The sequence below is a fragment of the Rhinolophus sinicus genome, chromosome 14 (assembly GCF_057876585.1).
Source record: "Rhinolophus sinicus isolate RSI-liver-muscle chromosome 14, RSI-T2T, whole genome shotgun sequence".
Taxonomy (NCBI): domain Eukaryota; kingdom Metazoa; phylum Chordata; class Mammalia; order Chiroptera; family Rhinolophidae; genus Rhinolophus; species Rhinolophus sinicus.
Window position 1 is genome coordinate 158,630,437 of NC_142514.1, and position 21,513 is coordinate 158,651,949.

The 21,513-nt window shown below is 33.6% G+C and overlaps 1 protein-coding gene across 6 annotated transcripts in view; it reads left to right on the top strand.

Annotated features, from left to right (window-relative positions):
* Positions 1-21,513, top strand: part of LUZP2 (leucine zipper protein 2) — a 463,398-nt gene that overhangs the window by 422,485 nt on the left and 19,400 nt on the right. For all 6 annotated transcript variants that reach the window (XM_074336147.2, XM_074336145.2, XM_019742592.3 and 3 more), the window contains exon 11: positions 17,340-17,432. In XM_074336147.2, the coding sequence (XP_074192248.2) occupies positions 17,340-17,432 (93 nt within the window). The remainder of the gene's footprint in view (positions 1-17,339; positions 17,433-21,513) is intronic.

Sequence of the window (21,513 nt, forward strand, 5' to 3'; positions counted from 1 at the left end):
TCAGAGCAGTTTTAGGTTTACAGAAAAATTGAGCAGAAAATACAGAGTTCTCAGATGCTCTCCACACACACACCCCTCCCACCCCTTCCAGCCTCGTCCACTATTACTATCCCTCACCAAAGTGGTACGTTTGTTATTATAGAAGCAATGAACCTGCACTGACATATCATTTCATCCAAAGTCCAAAGTTCACATTAGTGTGCACTCTTGTATTGTAAATTTTATGTGTTTTGACAATTGTATTACAACATGTATCCACTGTCATACAGAATTTACCCTCATTTTTCATGAAAGTAAATTGAAGCACAGTGATATTAAGTTTTTTTTTTACAAAAGATGACACAATTGGTTACCATTTTATGAGTAATATAATGCATTTCATTAAAGCATATTGTAAATTTTATTTTAATTATTTTATGTATTATTTTCATATAGATATACTAATTGATTCATGTATTTCCTTATTTCTGATTTTTTTTCCATTTTTATCTTAATAAATATAGAAGTAACATTTAGATAAACATCTGTCTTGTACTCCAACCTAATAATAGAATCTGGAAAGATAGATCCTGGTTGTTCATTTTTATGCCCCCCTTCCTTTCTCATTCATTCCTAACATTCAGTAACATTTAATAGAGCCTTACACAGAAGGAGTAGGTGATGCATAATTGTTTGTGAATGAATGATTACCCAATACGTTTTTGAGCTTAAGGTTTTGTCAGGCACTCTTTTGAAGCTGACATTATAGAGGCCTGATTTCTGAGGTTTCTTGAGGCCACTATCAGAAGCATAAATGTGAGCAGAATGGCTTATTGTTTTGATTTAGTGTCATATACTTCACCTTAAAATGACTTCAGAGTTTCACATCCTGGAATGTGCTTTTGTAGAATATTATTTAAAGTCTTGTAATATCTGGGGGAAATTTATAGGTTCCTCCTGTGTTAACAACCCTCTGTGAATTGCAGCAAACCTGTAATCAAGCTTTCAGACCCTTCTGAAGATCCAAAGTGTTTTCTGATATCTAATTGTTATGTATAAAAGTGGGAAGCTTCCACAGTAGGCTTACTATGATGGACACAGAAAGGAACAACAGCAGCAAAAGGACCTTTACTTTGGGGAAAATTACTTTGTCTAATACCACACACTTTGTCTAATATAGCTAAAGTCATTTTCTGAGAATTTTTAAAAAGAAATGTCTGAGAATGAACATCTTTCATTTGTGATTCTTAATACAGTATGATCATTCATCTCATTTTTAATGGACCATTATTTCCTCCAGAGAAGCCAGCTACACCCAGCCTATTTTAGACACTCCATTTTTCTGAAGCTTGACATTGTTAGAACAAAACTCCATTTTTCTTGACTTGAAAAACTCTTCTTTATTGCAGCGCTATACATCCTTTTAGGTTTCATTAATTACATCTTCCTTTCTGATGTCATCTCTCTAGAGTTATTTTCCTGTTGTTGGTGTATATACCAATAAATGGATTCTGTTATTATCGAATACTTTGGCTTTGATTCTACATTTAATCACTGGCAACCCTATTTCCTTCTCTGCTTCTCTAGCACAAACATTATCTCCTAAGAATAAATGGAATACTTGGATTTTTTTTTTGAAGACTTACGTATCTCTATGATAAATTAAGGGCCTCTGAATAAATAATTTATCTTGGGATCTACTTTAATGACTTTTAAAATTATTCCATTGATTGGATTCTACCATCAACAATAGATAAATATGTAATAGGTACCATGTTTCCCTAAAAATAAGACCTAACGGAACAATCAGCTCAAATGCTTCTTTTGGAGAAAAAATTAATATAAGACCCAGTATATATTATATTACATTACATCACATCACATCACATCACATCACATCACATCACATCACATCACATCACATCACATTATATTATATTATATTATATTATATTATATAGACTGGGTCTTATAGTAAAATAAGACCGGGGCGTATATTAATTTTTGCTCTAAAAGATGTATTAGAGCTGATTGTCCGGCTAGGTCTTATTTTCAGGGAAACATGGTATATGGTGTTGTATAACCAATAGAATAATTTGGAAAGTTATTAAATTAGAACTGCTATAACCATCTTGTGATTATGTGGGGGCATTCTGAAAACATCAGAGCAGAAAGATGAAGAACTGATAGATCCTAATAACGTTACTGAATTGCAGAATCAACCTCCTTTAGAACTTCCCTATTTAGGATTTCATAGGTGAGGTACTAAGCCCATAGAGTTTAAGCTATTTTTAGTTGAAAATTATGTAATTCACAGTTAAAAGATTTCTAACTGATACAGAGTCCCCAAGATAGTAGATAATTAAACACATTTTAAAAATCAAAATTACACTAAATTTAAAAACATCTTATGGATGCATAGAGGGTGAAGAAAAATTAGATCGTCCATGAGAAAGTTTGGGAAGACTCATTAGTGCAGATTATATTCAAACTGTATTTTCAAGGATAACTGGGAATTTATCAGGAAAAAGATTTTGGGGAAAATAGAAGATATAACCATGGACAGAAGGACAGGGTCAGGAGGGGACTGTTATGAATAACGCAAGACATAAAAATACTGCACATGCACATGTGTGAGGGTGTATGTACATGTGTGTGTAAGAGGGAAGAGAGAGTGTTTGATATCATGAGTGGTGAGTGTTTGGAGTACTGGTTTTGAGAAGAGTAATCAGGTCCCTGAGCAGGTATAGCAAGAGTTAAAGAGCATATTTTGAAAGAGCTTCTCTGTGACCAGACCCAGGAAATTTCCGGTTAGCCTGAATGTAGCAGGCAGCCAACACAGGAAGAGCAACGTAATTCATTTCAGCTTTGTCTTTTGTTACATTTGACTGTCAGCATTTTGGAGGCTGCAGTAAAGAGGAATATAGGGAATCTGTGAGGGGTGGGTTGGGGAGGAAAGATGGAACTACATGATGTGGATGACTCTTGGGGTAGAGCTAAAAGTCAAAGCTGGGAGAGAAAATTAGGCAGACATTAATGAGACAGCCATGTCTTCCATGCCACCTGGATTTTTCACCACTTCTTATCTTTCCCCAACAATATTGCTTTCGTCAGGTTCCTTAAAGTTAGCAAACATTCCCACTCCTCAGTCCCTTGCCTATTCTACTTCTTCAGCTGGAAGGCAGTCCCTGGCCTTTTCAGCTGGGGATTCACTGCTCATCCTCAGGTATCATCTTCAACGTCACGTCTTCAGGAAAACTTACCTGACTCTCCAGATGGTTCAGCTCACCCTATTGTATGCTGGGCTCTCAAAGCAATCTAAAATCTTCTTTAATAGTAACTATCCAAATTGTATTCAATTCAAGTTTTGTGAAATTACTTGGTTTACATGCCATTCTTCCACCAGACTGGGTTCCATGAACACAGGACCCACTTCGGTTTCATAGCCTGACACAGTCTGGCCACGTCATAGTCACCCAATAACTAGTTTTTGAATAAATGAACAAATACACAAACTACATACTTATTACTAGCCTAAAAAGGGAGGGTATGTGCAAGTCATTAGGGTTGTGACAAAAATAAGAAATGGGCTTTAAGTCAGTTATTTTTAATCATTAGTGATTTTGCAGATGCTTTAATAATTTTATAAAAGCAATGGACTCTCTGCACAGAAAACAAAACCTATAATTTAATATCAGTGGACATCAGTTCATGAAGCCTTGTTTTAAAGTTCATTGGACATTTATAAAATTAAAAGGTTATCTGGGCACTATCCATTTCTACAGAAATATTACTGGACAGTAATTTTACCTTCTTTGTATTTCTACCAAAATGAGAAGGAAAAGAATAAATTTAAAATTTTAACAGAAAATTTTCCAATTATGTACAGGAATCCATTGATTAAATTTTGGTAATTACACACCTTTTGATCTCTGGAGATGAATTATTACACTGTGAATACTATTCTTTCTAATGTGCTTCAGAGATGCTCTATTTGGAAAGTGGTGCATATGCAATATGGGTCAAAATAACTTAACGTATTGATTTAAGTTGTCAGTTTTTTCCTTGTTAAATTTTACAGTGGTCCAATATCAGGATTCACTATGGTTAAGGAGTGAGCGCTACCATTTGTTTGCTTCTTGAATTTGGGCAAGTTTCTTACACTCTTAATTGTAATTTTCTGATTTTTAAAAAGTAGCATGATTGGTTGCTGGGATACAATGCACATAATTATATTTTTGCAGCACATGACAAAGGGTATAAATGGAAGCTGTTGTTATCATGTTCTCTCTACCCTCCTCAAAAATAAAGAAAACAGAAAATGCAAACTCAGGGATTTTTCCTTAATTATTTTAGTTTTCTCAACTTTTTAAACTAGTAAAAGTCTGTACTGAATTAAACTCATTGTTCCAGATTTAAATCAAACATATCCATGTATTCTTCCAATCCATGGGCAAGTAGTGCTCCTTATCCATGTTGGCCACACACATCCGTACCTGTAATATCAATCAAGTTCCGTAATACCACAAGATACAAACATGAATTTCCTGATTATTTCTAAACAATTATCAGTGTAAGAAAAAAAGTTGTTGTTAAATGATTATTTCTGATTTAAGCAGGATGTATGCCATTTTGAAATATTAATAAATAGTTATTACTAATAGAGTAGTTAATTCACTTTAGAATAGCAATAGTAATATTCAAAACCCTTTGGAAACACTAATGTTTCTCATGATGAGTTTACAATAATTCTCCTTTTGAATAAATAATGTATGCCATTATTTATATTACTTTTACTTCATAATTACGTTATTCAGAAATGAAATTTAGAAATACCCATGAAGCCTTTTTTCTCAATCTTCATAGCTATTATTTTATAGATATATGTATAGATATATAGATATAGATATAGATGATATAGATATAGATGTAGATATGTGATCCATACAATTTAAACTGAATTGTGTGGCAATGACTGAAGTTACAAGCACCAAGTCTATGAGTAATTACCTCTAAGTCAGTCAAGATGTTAAAAGGTATACTTTAGTTCTCCATTACCTGGTAGATGAATGTCTAAATTCAGTCTGGGGGTCAAATCCATCAACTATTCAATGAAACATTCCTTTCCACTGTTGATACTTTCTCTTTGGAGCATGTTCATGTACTATTTTTAATTCCCACAAACCTTATTCTGTCCTAGAGCTCCCTCTATTTCACCTTTTCTGAAATCTGAATCCTTTTCCCAGATTCCTTTTCTTCATTTCAAAATCCAATTCTCTAAGACAGTCCTTGAGCCTAGTTTCTAGCCTCAATTCCTCCATCATATTGCTTAAAATTCTTTTGACTTGGATTAATGTTTTTCTTACATACAAAATTTTACGTTTGTCCTTTTTTTTCTCTTATTTTAGAATTAATCTATGTTATTTCAGGCAAAAAATAAACTGAAAGCAATAAAACAAATAAAAACAGCATAGAAATTTCTATAACCCCCCCAAGTAAGAAACAAAATATTTCACATATTTTCTCTCAAACACGTACACATTTTTATACATTTTCACAGAATAGAATGAGGCTGTATATATTGTTTTATAAACTATTTTAATTTAAAAAAAGTATGAATGATTTCCATATCAATAGATATATTCTGCAACTGACATAACACTTATTTATTTAATGTTTTTACCTAACTTGTGTACATAATATAAAACAAATGCACACACACAGAAAGAAAGGAACAAATTTAAAATTTTAACAGAAAATTTTCTGATTATGTTCAGCAATTGATTGATTAAATTCCCATGGACATAAGTCTACCAAGCAACACAAAAAACATGACTGGAACATTATTAGTATTGCTGATGTTAGCTGTATATTGATGCAGAATTCCTACCCTAAATTTGCTATTATTCCTCAAACACTGTTTGTGTGGTTGTGTGTATTTTACCCCACACATGTTTGTCTGTATGGAGTATAGCTTTTTTTTATTGTTTCTGCATTTTAAAAATAGTATTATCCTTTTCTTTCTTTAACTACCTTTTTTCACTGAATATTTCTAGGATGTATCTATTTTTGTTGCTTGTAGTTGTAGTTCAATTAATTCTCACTACTAAATTGAAGTATGAGATAATACTATAATTTATTTCTTCATTGTACAACTGATGGACATTTGCATTAATTTGTTTTTTGCTTTTAGGAACAATGCATTTAAGAACATTCTGTTTCGTATCTCTGGGTATAGTCACATAGAAGATAGCCTAGGCTGTATCATTAGGATTATAGTATCAAAGGCCGTGTGCCTATCAACAACACGGGATATAGAAAAGTTGTTTTCCAAAATGGGTTCTTGAAATTTATTTCCTACAAATATTGAGGACACATTATTATTGTTCCATTCCACATTCTCACCAAACTTTTTATTTTAAGCCAAAAATTTGTCTAATCTAATATAAAACTAAATGACTCAGGTCTTAATTTGTATTTCCTTGATTATTAATGACAGAGAACAATCTTTTCCTAACTTAACACACAATTTGTTTATCCTTTTATAACATGACTAGTTGTATCTTTGCCCTTTCCTTATTTACATTTTGTGATTTACTTATTGATTTATAAGACTCCTTTATGTATCCTAGATAACAATCTTTTATTTACCAAAAACTATTCCCAGTTCATATATGTAATGTTTTTTCTTCTTTTCTTTACTTTTTTATGTTTTTTGATAAAAAAAGACTGCATGCAGTTGAATCAGTCTATCAATTTATTTTGTGATTAGTGTGTACTGCCTTTTTTATTAAAAAAGTTTCCTACCCTCGAGTCATAAAATTGCTCCATATTTTTTTTCCAAATATATTACAGATTATTTTCACTACATTACTTAACTCATATAGAGTTGTTTTAGAGTATAGTGTGATTTAGTGGTACAAATTATAATATATTAACATGGGTCACTGATTTTATCAATAATTGTCAAATAGTGTCCGTTTGTCCAGTAACTTGCAATCTATTGTTCTGCTAGATAACATCTGATTTCCCTATTTTTGTTTCAGTAAGTTTTGCAGTTATATTTTTCTAGAAATTTGCTAATTTCATATGTAGTTAAAAATGGATTAGCTTTAAAATGTTTGTGGTATTATCTCTTATCTTTTAAAATTCTGCTATAAAATATAGTATAGTTATACAAACTTTCTCATTCCAAAAAGCTTATTTATACCTACCAATATTTCTTTAAAATATTACTATTTTAAATGATCATGGTTTTTCTGTTTATTCTTTCTATTCTGGCTTTGTTTTTTACTTCCACAGTTGTTCTCCCTTTCTTTATTTAATCAGCATATTTCTTTTTTATTTGGATTATTTGCAAACTTTTAAAGTTTGTTAGCCTTTTCTCTGTTTTTACTATAAGTATTTTGAAGTTATACATTTTCCTACAATGGGCTATTTTAGCTATATTCCAAACATTTCAAATATAGCATTTTCATTAGAAATCCAATTATTTATATATATATATATATATATATATATATATATATATATATATATATATATGTGTGTGTGTGTGTGTGTGTGTGTGTGTGTGTGTGTGTGTGTGTGTATTTTTTAAATGCATTGATTTCCTCTTAGATGTATGAGTTATTTATAAATATATTTTTAGTTTAGAAACATATTGTGTATTTTGTAAGGTTACATGACAAAGGGGAACTAAGGTTGCAGATACCGTGTTTCCCTGAAAATAAGACCTAGCCAATCAACACTAATGCATTTTTTGAAGCAAAAATTAATATAATACCTAGTCTTATTTTACTATATTATAAGACAAGGTTTATGATATGATATGATATGATATGATATGATATGATATGATATGATATGATGATATGATATGATACTGGGTCGTATATTAATTTTTGCTCCAAAAGACGCATTAGAGCTGATTGTCCAGCTGGATCTCATTTTTGGGGAAGCACAGAAGTAAAATAACCAATCAGTTGACATTAGAGAGATTATGCTGGTTTAAATGATTGGGCCCAAAGTAAAGAAAAAGTGCCTTAAAAGTGGGCAAGAAAAGAGAGGAGGGAGTTATAAGTATAGAAGTCACAGAAAGATACATCATTGTTGAATGAAGATAAAGGATGAAAGTTATGAGCTGAAGGCAGTGAGAAGACTCTAGCAGCTGGAAAAGGCAAAGATTTTATCTTCTTTAGAGCCTCTAGAAAGCAGCATAGTCCCACTGAAACCTTGATTTTAATCCATTGAGACAGTGTTAAATATCTGCCAGTAGAACTTTAAGATAATAAATTGTATTGTTTTATGCCAGTGTTGTAATTTGTTAGAGCAGAAGTAAGAAACTAATACGCTGGTATTGCACCAAATTTAGTAACATGACTTTTGACAAACGATTTAACCACTATCAGAGTTTCAATTTTCTACAAAAAATGAGGATTCTAATATGCCTTTTTTCTGCTTCATATTTTACAATTTCTGACATGAAGATTTATCATAAAATTTACATATAATTTTAATACTTCCTTTCCTGGAAATGTTATTAAACGCTGTTGCATCTTTTTTTTTCCCCTCTCTTAGAACCACAGAGATGCTCTCATACCTGCCTCAATCTTTAGGAAGTATTTGTGGAAGAAGGAGTGATTGAGCTGGACCGAATGTCCCCAGTAGGGATTCATTATATAAAGTCACAGAAGAAAGCAAATTGGGATAGAAAATGCAAATTGAATAAAAGCACAGAAAGAGAATAGTGTTGCCTTTTTCAAAAAACACTGAACTGCCTGAGGTTGCTGCAAGGGTGCGGTGGGGAGGGGGTCCTATCAAACCAAGTCATTTTTGGTAAGTGAGATAGTGCTTATTTATATTATTTATCACAATTTCTGCTCACATTAGAACAAAGGGAGACTTGAACAAAATCCAACATTTGTTTCTGTTAAGAATCTAGTCAGCTATTTAGTTTCTAGGGAATAATTTGTTAGCTCTTATTTGGAAATAACTCTTCTATATAGAATCCCACAAGAAGATTTTTATTTTTTTCCTTCTTGGCAACGATTTAACTGGCAAACAATGTGAGGCTGAAGAATTGGACAAAAACAGAATGCCAGAAACCTTTGGGCTTTCAAGTTAAAGCTGCTATTCTGGAAATATCGTAAGGGTGGAAATGCAAGGACAAATGATGCACTTGTTTTCTGCTGAAGCATAACAGCAGGATTTAGGAGAATTAGGGGGCAGAGAACTAGACGAGCATTAGTCAGCTTTGAAAATTGTATACTAACTAATGTTATTTCTTTTTGATCATAGCATATTATCTTACCCTGAGGATAGAGAGGGAAGTAGAGCAAGGGGAAGAATTGGCTTTTAAACATTTTTTTTTTTTTAACACTCCAAGCCATTCTCTTGGGAAATTGTCTTTCGTTAGCACTGTAGACCATTTTTCTGGTCACCCTTTTTGTCTTTTTATATACATGAATTTAAGTAAAAGAAGGAATGTTTCTGGGAAGTTTGTAGGTGGACAACAGCCATACCACTCCTCCTTATAACTTTATCTGTCAACAATCTATAAATATAAAAAAAAAATCAGAGATTTCTTGTAGACCAAAATTAGTAAAGATGTGGAAAAATCAAGTAATGTATTTGGCAACTTTATAATATACGAGGTTTGATAATTAAGGTCGAAAACTTGTTGCCATGATGTTGGTAAACTTTTTGATATTAGAGGGCTTATCCATTATGAATTTGTACCAACTGGACAAACAGTTACCAAGTTGACTAGTTGGAAGTGCTGAAAAGGCTGCATGAAAAAGTTAGACAACCTGAAATTTTCGCCAACAATTCATGGCTCTTGCATCACAACAATGCACCAGCTCGCACGGCACTGTCTGTGAGGGAGATTTAGCCAGGAAACAAATAACTATACTGGAATACCCTCCCTGCTCACCTGATCTGGCCCCCAATGACTTATTTCTTTACCCGAAGATAAAGGCGATATGGAAAGGAAGACATTTTGATGACATTCAGGACATCAAGGGTAATACGACAACAGCTCTGATGGCCATTCCAGAAAAGAGTCCCAAAACTGCTTTGAATGATGGACTAGGTGCTGGGGTCAGTGCATAGCTTCCTAAGGGCAGTATACTTCAAAGGTGATCACAGTGATATTCAGCAATAAGGTATGTAGCACTTTTTCTAGGAGGAGTTTGTGAACTTAATTGTCCATCCTCATATATGGGCATTTGTATTCTTTAAACAGAGCATCATTTTAAAATCCTTTATCTATCTATCTGTCTGTCTGTCTGTCTGTCTGTCTATCTATCAATATTTATTTATTTTCTTAAAGCAATTACTTGGCCACAAAGCAAGCCGTAATAAAGTTAAAGTATATGTTGGCAAACTAGACTGTACAGGCAGAATATTCTGTAGAGGTCCTCTTTCTTTTTGCCAGTAAAACATAATACAGAAACTAGACCCTTGGAGAAAGTCATTACATAATTTGCGGGGTCAGAGGGGCCTTATAGTCCATATTGATGAACCCTGTCAATCAGTATCACACCTAGTATGGAGATATTAAGATGACATTGAAAGAACAAAGAAATTGGAGTCTAACCGCTTGGGTTAAATCATTAGCTCTGTCATCCAAAAGCTGTTTGATTTTGATGACTCAGTGGACCTCTCAGACTTTCCACTTTTGTGTTCAAAAGATGAAGCTAATAATACCTGCCTCAAAGAGTTCAGATGAGATATCACCTGAAGAATTTTGTGATGTCTCTATTCTTTAAAATAACATCAAATGTTTGCCTTTCGTCAACACTGCTGCTAATTGTGAGGAGTTATAGAGATGAAAGAGACATTGTTCTTGCCTTTAAAATATTCTTGATTTTTTTTTTCAAGGACCTATGGGAACTAAATTAAGTCAACTAAACAAAATAACAATTTTAATCCCTTTATTCATCTTTGTGGCCCCATTATAAGGGAGATATGGTCCACTGTTTGGTCTCTGGAAAGTCCACTGTATGTGTGAGCTTTGGCAGAATTCACTCCTCCCAATATTGGTCTTCGGTGCCCATACTTTTCCATTGTTTCAGCTCTTCACTGCCATTCTCTCAGTCGGTAGTTAAAAGTGATTCAGGCTCTGTGCACCTCATTTGGGTTCTAAGTGACTGCGTCCCTCATTGTCTGTTGTCAGTTTGCTTAAAACTATTGTTTCCTCTTTTTTCCATTTCCTTTTTTCACCCATTTTTTCCAATATTTTTCATTGTTCCAAGTGTGAAAGTAAATCTTATCATTGTGATTCAATCCTGGATAGTAATGAAATTCATCTCATTCTGTTTTCAGTTAATTAAATTAAATGTTGAACTTAAAGTGCTTACCAATTTGATGAAATGTATTGTGATCTGTATCTATATTTATATATCTATATCTAGCGTTTGTTTATTTATTTATTTATTTATTTATTTATTTATTTATTTATTTATTTATTACAGCTGTAAGGATACTACTTGTAAGCCCAAAAACAAACTTTTTGTTTTTCATATTATTCACCTTCACCTTCTCTGAATATTCATTTGAATCTTTCCACAACTAAAAAAATAGCTTTATGCATCACCTGTGCCTATCTTCTTATGCTGTTAAAAATATCAAGTTAAATTAGAGAAAAAACATATATGTAATGTGCATGCTATGCTTTCTACAACTGAACATGGAAATGACTAAGATATGTGATTTATTCTGGAATTCTTGATATGACAAGAATTTTGTAAAATGCTTTTTTGGCATCTACAGGCATGATTATTTGAGTTTTATCCTTCATATTGTTCATGTGGTATATCACATTTACTTATTCTCACATGTTGATGCAGCATTGAATCCCTGGAGTAAATCCCAATTGATCATGGTATATGATTCTTTTAATGTATTGTTGGATTCAGTTTGCTAATATTTTATTGAGAATTTTTGCACTTTTTAATCAGGGATATTGGCCTGTAATTTCCTTGTGGTAGCCTTGTCTGCTTTTAGTATCAGGGCAATGCTGGCTTTGTAAAATGACTTTGGAAGTGTTCCCTTCTCTATTATTATTTATTTATTTATTTATTTTGGAAGTGTTCGAGGAGGGTTGTTATTAATTCTTCTTTAAATGTTTGCAAGACTTTATCAATAAAGCCATCTGGTGTGGTACATCCAGGCAATGGAATATTAATGAACACTGAAAAGAAATGAGCTATTAAGTCACAAAACGATATGATAGAAACTTAAGAGCATATTACTAAGGGAAGGAAGTCAATTTGAAATAGTTACATATGTATGCTTCCAATTATTGGACATTCTGGAAAAGGAAAAACTATGGACAAAATTAAAATATCAGTGGTTATCAGGGGCAATGAGGGGAAGGATGAATAGTCAGAACACAGAAAATTTTGATGGCAGAAAAATACTCCATATAATGTGAGTATAATGATAGATATATATTATACATTTGTCCAAACCCATAGAATGTACAACACCAAAGGTAACCCCTACTGTAAACTATGGACTTTGGGTGATTATGATATATCCATATAGTTTTATCCTTGATAATATTTCTACCTGTCTGGTGAGTGATATTGATATTGGGGAAAACTATGCATTGTGAAAGCTGGGCTATATGTGAAATCTCTGTACCTTCCTCTCAATTTTGTTGTGAACCGAAACCTTCTCTAAAAAATATAATTAAAACAAACAAATCAACAAACAAATGACACCCACAAAAAAACAAAAAACAAAAAAACACTACAGTTTAGGTGTCGTTGACCTAATTTGGCAGGACAGCAGGAAACAGCAGTCCTGCAAAGTTACACAAATTGTCTAAAGCCTTGTTTTACTTATGTGCTAACCCTGAATCAGGATCCACATTTCTTCAACTCCAAAATACTTCATCTTACCCCAAAGTCAATTTCCATTCTGTGTTAATTCATCAGACTCAATCAGGCTACTTTCCACAAGGAACCATCTCACTGACAGCAAAGGCAGGCCTGTGTTAAGGATTACAGGTATTACGTTTAAATGCAAACAGTTCTTTGATTAAATACCATATGTTTGTATTTAAAACAATTTAATGTTTTATGCTTTATTGATCATACTGGTGAAGTGATGTATAATTTCTTCAGTTGTTAAAAGTAATTAATATATGTAAATTTTTTCCTGAAGAAAAATTGTGATAACTTCAGTACTGCTATAGAGGTTGGCAAACCAGGCACCCTAGTTTTTAAATAAATGAGCACAAGGATAGCCTGGCAAACTGATGCAGGAGGAAAATTACACTGTCATTCTTTCCCCCTGCTCTTTGTGAACTTAATAGTTAATGAAGCTCCTTCCAGCCTCTGTCCAAAGTAGCAAAAGCCCACAAAAATAGATTGATAGATTATAGAGGATAGATAAATAGATGATTGATACATAGATAGATGATAGATAGATAGATAGATAGATAGATAGATAGATAGATAGATAGATAGATAAAACCTTTTATTTTGGACATATTCCTTGCCTCATCCTCACTTCCGAAATCTGGGAGCATTTTCATAAATGCACAATATTTTTATGAGGAAATGTAATCAAACATTAAAATTTATCAATATGCTACATATTTATATTCTTATGAAGATCTTGAATAACAACCCTGAAATATAATCTCTATCATTGATGAGCCTGGCATTACTCTTTTGGGCTTCCCAGCTAGGTTAGTTTTCTACAGTAATCCTCTCCCTGCCCTTAAGGCATGCTGTCTGTTTTCGTTTACTGATTTGACTCCCTGTATCATCCAAGTTACTGTGATTACATGCAACCAACACTGACCCTTACCACATATAATGAAGAGGCTTTATTGTAAGAACATCAGGAGCTCTTGTATCCAGGAGAAGACAGAAGCAAAAAGCCTGGGAATGGGCAGAAAAAAAGCCTGCTTCAGGAGTCTGGGAAGCATGAACCATAAGAAGGGTCTTATTGTCAAAACATCTGGGACAAGGCGACATACTGGAATTCATGCACCTAACTACTTGTAGCCTCTTCTTAATCTAGTCAATATTAAGTTCCAAGAATAGAGGCTCCAATGGCCTAATTTGGGTCATGTGCCAATATCTTGGATAAGTCAGGGAATTTGATACATAAAACAACACTTGTGTTATACCACACCATAAAAGAAATGTTACCCTCCAGAATAAAATCAGGAACCATTAGGATGATAGAAGAAATGATGAACAGTTAATGAGGAACAAGTGGGAGCTCTTTGAGATCAAGAACTATGTTTTTAATATTTGACTCATATTGCTGAAAGTAATTCATATTGCTACATTTTAGAAAGATTTCTGTAACCATAAATATGTCCATTTTTCTTGTTTCAGTTCTGATCCTTAATTTTCATATTCTTTTCACCCTAAGAACATATTTTAAATAAATGATGAATAGAAAAAAGAAGTTAACAAAACTTATTCAAATATGTACTATCTTCAAAGGATGCAATGATGAATAAGGCATGATATCTTTCCTTCAGGAGTTCCCAGCCTATGCGGAGAGTCAGACATTTAAACCAATCACTAGTGTGGTATGAGGTATCATGCAGGCTATACCAAGAATATGTTCTTTACAATATTACATAACCTAAAATTCAAAGCCATGCAGATTTTTAACTCTAATATACATCTTGCAATCTCATTCTATGAAATATTATTTAGACCTGTAAAGAGTAGATATATCCTTAGATGTATCCTTAGATAGATGAAACATATTTGTAGTATGTGGGGAAAAAAAATGACATGGGCCATATAATTTGTGACTATATGAAATATTTATGTCTGTGCATATAGACAAAGACTGGAGAAATAAAATAGTTACTGCTGGAATGATGGGTTTGTTTTATATTTCAATTTCCTCTACTGCTGTTATACATTACAATAAATTTACAAGGGTGTGTTGGGGCTCTTTACTCAGTAATTTCATTGTTTAACAGAAACAAAATACACTAAAATTTCCCCTTGCCTGTTAAAGTGATTTAATCCATTCTTTATGTTTTTGCAGTTGTGGTTTTTGCTGTGAGTGCCAAGGGTGACTGTTCTTCACCATTAGTGTTTTGTTTTGTTTTGTTTTGTTTTAATTTCCTCTGTTCTTTTTAACTTATTTCCTCAAACTATCTGTAATTTGTAGGATAAGGGAAGACAACTGGTGGATGTTCAGTAGGTTTTAGCTAGATTAAATGGCAGTTTTAATTGTTGTTAATATTTTTTAACAGTTATCCAAGAGTGTCTGTCTATTTAAGAGTCCCATGTGTTTTAAACTATTAACAATATGAAAGTCACCTCCTTGCTACAAATCTAACGTTTCTCTGGCTTTCTGTATTTCTGTAGAATTTTTCAATTTTGTAGGTTCTAATCTTTGTTCTCAACATATGATCACCGCCCATCTGTTTTCAATTGCCAGGATCAATACTTCATTTCAGCCATCGTTCCCATCTACTTGGTCATTTTTTTATTGCTTCTTTCTTTGTTTCCCCACCCTGATTATCTTGTGTTCCACTTTGGCCTAAACACTGCTACTACATCACACTGACAGGGGCTTTAGCCATCTCTCTCTCTTTTTTTTTTTTTTTTTGCCGTCTCATAATCAGCTTTAAAATAGTCAATGGACTCCCATTTGGCTACTAAATTAAGTATAAATTTGTAGCTCTATTTTAGGGTCCCCTCCCTACTTTGTAGCATTTTTCTCATAGTTACTCTACTGCTGCCCTCTAAACCAATGCCAATAACTGACTCTCCTACATACGTATTACCTTCACCTAGAATGCCCTCTCCTCATTCTTGCCTTAATCATTCAGAGGCCCATTTTAAAGATTATCTTTCCCATCATACCTTTTCTTAGTATCCAAAATGGATTTGACATCCGTCCTTTCAAAATATATACAACTCTGCTTGTGCCCCCCTTTCTTTAATCTGCTTTATATTAGAAATGTTTATGTGAATAACAATCAGATTATGTAAACTCTATGAAGACAGAAACAACCCCGTTCTCATCTTTATACTAACCAATGACATGTAACACAGAGAACTGGTTTATCTGAAGACATTTTCTTTCCCTGTTTAACTTTTTTCTTATTCCTAGGGGAGATCATAAGATAGAGGTCTTAAACAAGAAAGGAGAGGAAGAGAGAGCAAGAGCAGGGTACCTTCTGGATCTCACACAACTAAGTTTAACTTCTTAAGTATAAAAAGAGAGAGGCATTTTATTTGCTTTATTTATTTATTATCACATCTTTGGTTTTTATTTCTATAAAATTATTATTCTTATAAAAATAATAATCTTAAAAAAAATAAAAAAACAAAGATACTTAATAAAACCAGTAGAGTGTTAAATGTAAAAAAATAACAGAACTAGGAGCATGTTAGAGAAACAATAGAAAACAAAGCACTTTAATTTACTAAAATGTAACTGCCTGTGGAGAACCAGGCCGATGTTGTTTAGAATGCTGCACAGAGAAACCTGAGTAGATTTGAGTCTTCTGACCAGACCACGTCATAGTATTTGTCTTCCTGGGTCCCCAGTGGTTAGAAGGCTCTTTTCCTCCTCCCCTGTGATCCACTGAGATCAAACTTTCAGCTTCAAGCAAGTTGGTGTTCACTGAGTTTAGTTTTTGTCTATCCCGCCATAGTACCCTCACAGGTTGATGGGCATAACAACGTATTCAAATCAGCTCTGCTCAAGAAACACACATTTGAGTGGATAATCCGCACATAGGGATAGTTGCATATGTTAGTTATGGCATATTCTTCCTTAGTCAGACCTGGAAAAATGCCTTGCTATTTTTTTTTTTTTTAATTTAGTGTTCCAAATAAGATGAATTTTAGAATATTTAGGGTTTCCAGAGATATAAAACAGCACTTAATTAGCTAGTGAAGCACTGGAGTAGATATAATCCTTCATGTAAATTACAGTAAGATGTTGCAAAGCATTTTCTTTCTTACCGGGAAAATAAGGTGTGTATTACTATTTCTCAGATAACTGGATGTTAAAATAAAGAGAAAATACAGGACTCCTTTATGAGGAACAAGGATTCTTAAAATAATTCCATTGGAACAAGGATTCTTAAAATATATCACTAATATAAAGTTGAGTAGAAATTATTTTATTTAATTGCAAAGTTAAGAATTTTATGGTACACTTTTTAAGGTCTATATATACAAATTTTAATTTTGTTGTTTTTCTTTGAGTGTGATGTTGCATTGTATTATATTTTACAATGTCATGTGAATCGGTTGACTCTATTTATCTCTAAATCTTCTCTCTCTCTCTCTTTCTCCCCCCACCCCCACCCCTTCTTTAATGTTCTCTCTTTCTTTCTCAAGGCTCAACAAAGTACTCCTGGAAGCAATGAGAGCTCTCAAGTTGTGACAACAAAGGAAGAAAATCTGAAAATCCCTGAGTGCAATTCTGAAAATGTAAGATTAACTTAAAATGGTTTTAACAGTATTCAACATGAAAACAAGGACATAAGCATTTTAACAATCCTAGTTCATGTCACCATAAGACTTTCTATTTATATGTAGTATCTACCATTTAACACTGCACTTTTGATTTGGAAAAGCAGACTTTTTGGATGTGAATCAAATAGGTGTTCCATTAAGGATAACCAGACTCTCAGGAGTACTGTGAACCTGAGTTGTCAGAGATAAGGGGGTGACCACACTTTCAGCAGCATGCTCATTTCCAGAATCACGTGACAGAAACTTGTTAAAATATTAAAAACAAATAAACAAAGCTCCAAAGGATATGATTCTATAGTATTTTCCCCATAAAACAAACCTAGCATTATAGAGACATTACATTAAAGAAAGGGAGATTCTTAATATTCTTAATATTCGTATTACCTATTATAATAGATAATTTAGAACTTGTGCCCTGTGAGGTTTTTGTTTGTTTGTTTGTTTATCATAATAAGTAAAATTAAATTTTAATTCTGGAACTTTGGCACTATTACAAATCTAACGTATTTGGATTTGAGAAACAGCAAATGATAGTTGTGTTGAGTACATTCAAAGTTAGGCTTCAATCTAGTTAACAAAATGCAAAGTATTTATTAGAGCTTTTCATGATTGAACAAAAATCAGGCTACAGTAGGGAAAATAAGTCAAAAAAGAAACATAAGTTAACCAAATCAATTTCTATTTCCTCTGTTGGCTCCAAAAGTGAATTTAGAAATACGAATTTCTCAACAATTTCCCTTTATATCTTTGTATATTTAAACATATACTAAAGCCATACAAATTAGAATATGATAAGGTTAACTAGAATAGTGTGGGGACAGAACCCCAAAGAGCAGTTTCCAGGCTCTCAGTCTCATGTGGAAAGATGCTGGCTCAGGTAGTTAATGGCCATCAACTGTGATTGGATGGCCATCAGCGGGGTGGCTAGTTGGCCGTGAGCTGTAACCAGTGAACCATTGGCCACTAATATAACTGCCATGGCTACCCTAGCAAAAAAATGGGGTCTAGCAAGAAGATGGTGGCTGAGCTAGCAAGCGCGGATTGTGAGAGGCAGATGCCACCAGTGAGAATATAATGGTATGACTCCCCTACCTATGGCTCCGTGGGCGTTCCTTTTTGGCCTCACCATATCCTGCGTTCTTGTGTGGGGAGCGGGACCAGAGACCCCTCAGGCCTCCCCGCTCGACAAATGGTGCAGTGAGCAGGGTCTCCCGCATGACAAATAGAAATAAAAGACTCTGCAATTTACTTTAATGGAGGAAGAAGTCAAGAAGATTTTGGGCAGGAAGAAATATTTAGTTGTAGTTTGCAAGACAGATAGGTCTCTGACAAGGTAAACAAATGTGGAGAGAGAAGAATATGCCTCAACAATATAATGCAGAAAGTGGTGGGATATGTGCCTAAAAAGATAATTCGGGACTTACATGTGAGGGGCCAAGCTAAGGAGTTTGGTTTGAATTAGGGATGTAGTCAAGTTTCAAATGTTTGTGTCCAAGTCATAAGATCATTGGGTTAATATTAAGGAATGTTTTTATTTCTTGATATGTTTTCTTAAAAGTACCAAGAAATTACTCCTCACTCTCTCTATATATATCAAACCATATGTTGTACACCTTAAACAATGTTATATGTCAATTATATCTCAATTAAAAAAAAAAAATCTTGGAAGCTTCTGGCCTTCACTCTTATGGGTAATACCCAGGTTTGCTCCTTGAAGGCCCCGCTCTGAGGCCTTGGCTTAAGAGAAATTCAGAAATTCCTGCCTCTATACAGAGGGATGTGTGCCTTGAGCACATTGTTCTTGTGGTGAGGTGGCCAAAGCATCTGAAAGGACAAAGAACAGTGACTTCATTAAGATTACCAAAAAAACAAACAAAATGTTGCCATTGGAGACAAACTTGAAGAGTTTTGCTAAGGTTCCCAAAAGCAACATTCAGGTCTACTTTTCCTACCAAGAGTGAGGCCTGCTCAAACTCACAAATTGTTTTTTTTGTTTGTTTGTTTGTTCCACTCTCCTTCTACTTCTGTCCTTCCTGTCACTGGCAATGCCTGTCCCATAAGCAGCTGTTACCAATCTGGGTCCCTTCAAAAAGCTGCCTCCACCTGCAGCAACACGACTGTCTAGATTTTAGTCTTTGGAGACTAAATGCTCTAGTGCAGAGCATTCAGTATTCATAGGCTGCAGACTCAATTGCATGTAAAGGCCAAGAGAGTAATTCATATAAATGAGTGAAATAAGCCAGGTGTAAGCAGTAGAAATTAGTGAGACTGGTGTGAACAGCAATTTTCAAATTCTAGACTTATAGTTCTTAGCCCTGTCTTACATTAGTGTATCACCTGGAGAGTTCTTATAAAATACAAATGCCCAGGACCGACATTAGAAAAATTAACTGGACATCTTGGTATGTGGGGTCTAGACATTAGTTGTATTTATTTTATTTTATTTTTAAAAATTTTTCCAGGTAATTGTAATGTGCAGGCCATTTCGCCAACCCTGTATTTCATACGTATATAATCATAAAACTCATCTGGGGAGTTTTTGTAAATTAAATTCTGAGAAATTACTCAAGAAATTCTACATGAATAAGACTTAATATAAGTTTTTTAACATGAACCTGACAATCCTCTTCCCAATCACTGTGATTCTGAGGCAGTTGGTCAGTGAGCCATTATTTGAAAAACATTTATTTAGATAAGTCATAATCCCTTCAGTATATTTATTGTTCAATAATGGATTTTCTGCTTCTCCTGTTATATTTGCATTTTAAAGAAAGCAATGCCTAAATAAGGCTCTGCAATGCTAGTAATGAAAGACTGTGGTGTGACATTTGATAGTGGGTAAGGGGGATCCATCTCAGAACCCTTCATTTATTATGTAATCAGTCCATAAACATGAATTGTCTCTCCATTTATTTATTTCTTTTATAATATTCTTCAATAATGTTTTATAGATTTTCAGTGTACAAGACTTAGACTTCTTTTGTTTTCTTTATTCCTAAGTATATTATTCTATTAAATATTATTGTAAATGGGGTTGTTTTCTTAATTTTATTTCCAGGTTGCTTATTGCTAGCTATAGAAATGCAGTTAATTTTTGTATATTTATCTTGTATCAGATTAAAGATTTTTAAGTGACTATGAGCTCTGAGTTAAACTGATGAGATTTGCAAAACTACTATATAAAGTTACAATGTTGATTTCAAGTAATTATGATGCTGCCTCCAGAATAAGGGAGATCAATCCCTTATATAATTTTTACCTATCAGAATGTTCCATTCTAGAAATAACACTTCTAAGGTCAACTATGCCAAATGGAGTGTGTCTGCTAAAGCTTGAGGTGAAAGGCTGTAGAGCAAAATCAGCAATGTGATATTGATTAGTTTCATTTATGTCTCAACTAGTTACTCGATATGTAAACATGAATTTTTAACCCCTTTGAGGCTCATTTTCCTCTTCTTAGAAAGAGAGATACAGTTATCTTACCTTTTATAGCTTGTTAAGAGATTCATTGACACAACCTAGCTTAACACCTAGAATATCATTGGCACACAACAAGCTCTCAGTAATTATCACTTTGTATTCCTTTATGCGAAGCTATTCCTGTTACTTATAACCTCAACAAATATTTTTGAATTAAGTGTTTGAATTTCTCAAAGGAGCAAACTTAAAAGATGACAAGAGCAACCTTAAACATAATAATTTGAAGTAGGGAGAAGTGTTGTTACTCTCAGGGCAGAACCACATGCTGCTAGTGACAACAGGGGTAAAGAGAACATGTCAGCCAAATAGAAAAGTGAACTCCTAATGTGAAGTATCTAAAAATAGAATTAGCTACTAGAGGACATAGTATGTTATATGGTTGAATAATGAAAAACAACCATTCTGGTGTGTAGTTTGGAAATGAAGCATTAGACAGATGGGAAAAAAAACTATCATGCCAAGCATCTCTTTCCATTTCAGGATTCTATGGCCATCAGCAACCTGACTGGGAGCTGATGGGAGCACATGCAATCCCTCAGTAAATAAATAGCAAAGG